The sequence below is a fragment of the Limulus polyphemus genome, unplaced genomic scaffold (assembly GCF_000517525.1).
Source record: "Limulus polyphemus unplaced genomic scaffold, Limulus_polyphemus-2.1.2 Scaffold5699, whole genome shotgun sequence".
Taxonomy (NCBI): domain Eukaryota; kingdom Metazoa; phylum Arthropoda; class Merostomata; order Xiphosura; family Limulidae; genus Limulus; species Limulus polyphemus.
In genome coordinates, this window is record NW_013671309.1 from 44,682 (window position 1) to 47,292 (window position 2,611).

General features: G+C 37.1%; 1 protein-coding gene across 1 annotated transcript in view; it reads right to left on the bottom strand.

Moving 5' to 3' along the window:
* LOC111089260 overlaps positions 1-2,611 on the bottom strand; it is a gene marked incomplete at its 5' end in the record, with an annotated part of 25,929 nt that overhangs the window by 7,575 nt on the left and 15,743 nt on the right. The window contains one exon of the mRNA XM_022401424.1: positions 1,610-1,818. Within this exon, the coding sequence (XP_022257132.1) occupies positions 1,610-1,818 (209 nt within the window). The remainder of the gene's footprint in view (positions 1-1,609; positions 1,819-2,611) is intronic.

Below are 2,611 nucleotides of genomic sequence, written 5' to 3' on the forward strand. Positions count from 1 at the left end.
AAATATTTTCATTGGCCAGGCTGTGTTTATTAACTCCACTCAGGTTGTTCTATATTACTCTATTAAAAATTATAAAATATTTTCATTGGTCAGGCTGTGTTTATTAACTCCACTCCGGTTGTTCTATATTACTCCATTAAAAATTATAAAATATTTTCATTGGCCAGGCTGTGTTTAGTAATTCCACTCCGGTTGTTCTATATTACTCCATTAAAAATTATAAAATATTTTCATTGGCCAGGATGTGTTTAGTAACTCCACTCCGGTTGTTCTATATTACTCCGTCATCCTATTGGTAGGTTCACTTTTCTGCGAATGAGCTATTGGTTCCTTTAATATTCACCTATTCTTTTATTGGTCAATTCACATCTAATTTTCATAATTAACTTATAGTTTTTCCAGCAGTCTGTGTGTTTTATATTTATCCTTATATTCTTTTGATCTGTCGCTCTTCTTTATTTTGTTTTCTACGTTGATTTTTTTAGACAGTTTCCTTCCGACCAGAAAGTGATAATCTGTCCTCTTCTCCTACGTAACGACAGTTTTCTTTAACTGGACGTTCTGAGTAACTAAGAAATAAATTCTGGTTTGTTGTGACTTGACAAACGTTGAATACACAGTATCGATACAGAGTAAGTAAGTTCATTGATAGACAACACTCCACATTAATTTTTATTACCCGAAACACCTTTTTTTACTGGATAATTTGAATAATAGTTAATACCATCAGTGCTACATATTATATGTATAAATATAGGTGAGACAACTAAAACCATCAAACATATCACCTAAACTTGTCCTTGTTTATAGCTACTAACGATGGGCGGAATTCCCCCAAACTGGTATAATTCAGTGATAAGCGGGAAATGGAATGATTAGATTATATTTATTTTACGGTACATAACTTTGACTGTCGTGTACAAAAACAATGATTGAAACACAACAAAAGTAACATTCCAAAATTTAACACATCAGTTTTTATTAACACTCAGTCTGCGAGTAAATGAGACCGAATTCGAAGGATTAGATGACGGTTTCTGGTATTCAAGTTAAAACAAAAAAAAGTACTCCAATAAAGAACTTGATAAGTTAACTGTTAGCCTAGTTTACTGCAAAAATAGTTCATTTATCATTAAAGTTTAGGGGATTAGCCAGACTATGGTCTTTTTTTGCACAAAATAGTAGAAATGCTCATGTTTAGGCAGGTACCGCACTTAGCCACCTTCCAGTGACGAGTAAGTTTCGTTGAGCCTTCCTTGAGCATTGTTATCGACGAAACTCGCGAAAACCGCGGAGAAAACGGCTTTATTGAACTGAGGAACTAGATATTGTACTGCGCAACATGTAAGGCCACTGCCGTGTTTTGTATGAGGTTTTGGATTAGGGCTTTAGTTTTATTCCCTCATACCTGGAATTTATTGCTACACTAGTGGACAAATCAGATTCCAGACATCGTAAGGAGTTAAAATCTCTATTCAGAATTGTAAAATAATGATTCGCAAACTGGGTGTTAAAATAAACTATCTGTATAACAATGCAAACTTAAAGTGATTCGTCTAGTTTCAGACAAATAACCAAGGACATGGTATTTTATTCTACGATAACTTACCAGGAGAGTCTAAGCGATCACAAATGTGATTTTTGTGATCCCACATGCCCCAGTAGTTAGGACCTTCTCTATGCCAGTGACTTTCTGAGGAGAGCCCTTCGTGGCCTCTTGCTCTCCTGCTGGAGCCACGCTTGTTGTGACTCTGCCCACGACTGGGGGTATGGCGCTGTCCGTGGCTTACTTCCTGTGGTTTGAAGACATTTAAATCACTGTGAGGGAAGAGGGTAATTGGGCTCGTTTTAATTAGCTGCCCAACATACCGTGGTTTACTCTAAGACTGCAGGAGCCTTAAATGGTAGTAACATATCAGCCAGTTATATATACATAGGTTCTAATATATCTACCGTATAGTGAACAAACACAAAATGAAAATATTACATGAGCTTCCTGCCAAAAGATAGAGCTAAGAATGTGCAAGAACCATCTACAGATGTAGGACCCACACATCAGTGGGGAAATACAGTCTATCCAAAGCCCTTTAATCAATCTGTAGATGTAGGACCCGTACAGAGATGGAGAAACATAGTCTATCAAAAGTCTGTGAATGAATTACTCGCACAACAACGGAGGAAACCGTGTATCCAAATCCTTATAGTCTCTCTACAGATGTAGGACCCACACATTAGTGGGGAAATACAGTCTATTCAAAGCCCTTTAATCAATCTGTAGATGTAGGACCCGTACAGAGATGGAGAAACATAGTCTATCAAAAGTCTGTGAATGAATTACTCGCACAACAACGGAGGAAACCGTGTATCCAAATCCTTATAGTCTCTCTGCAGATGTAGGGCCCACAAAGAGATGGAGATACAAAGTCTGTCCAAAACCTTCTAATACATAGGTTGATGTAAGTATCACATAGAGGTAGCTAGAGAAACACAATCTATCCAAAGTCTATGTGTACTTAGGACCATACAGAGGTAGATAGAGAAACACAATCTGTCCAAACTCTATGTGTACTTAGGACCATACAGAGGTAGATAGAGAAACACAATCTATCCA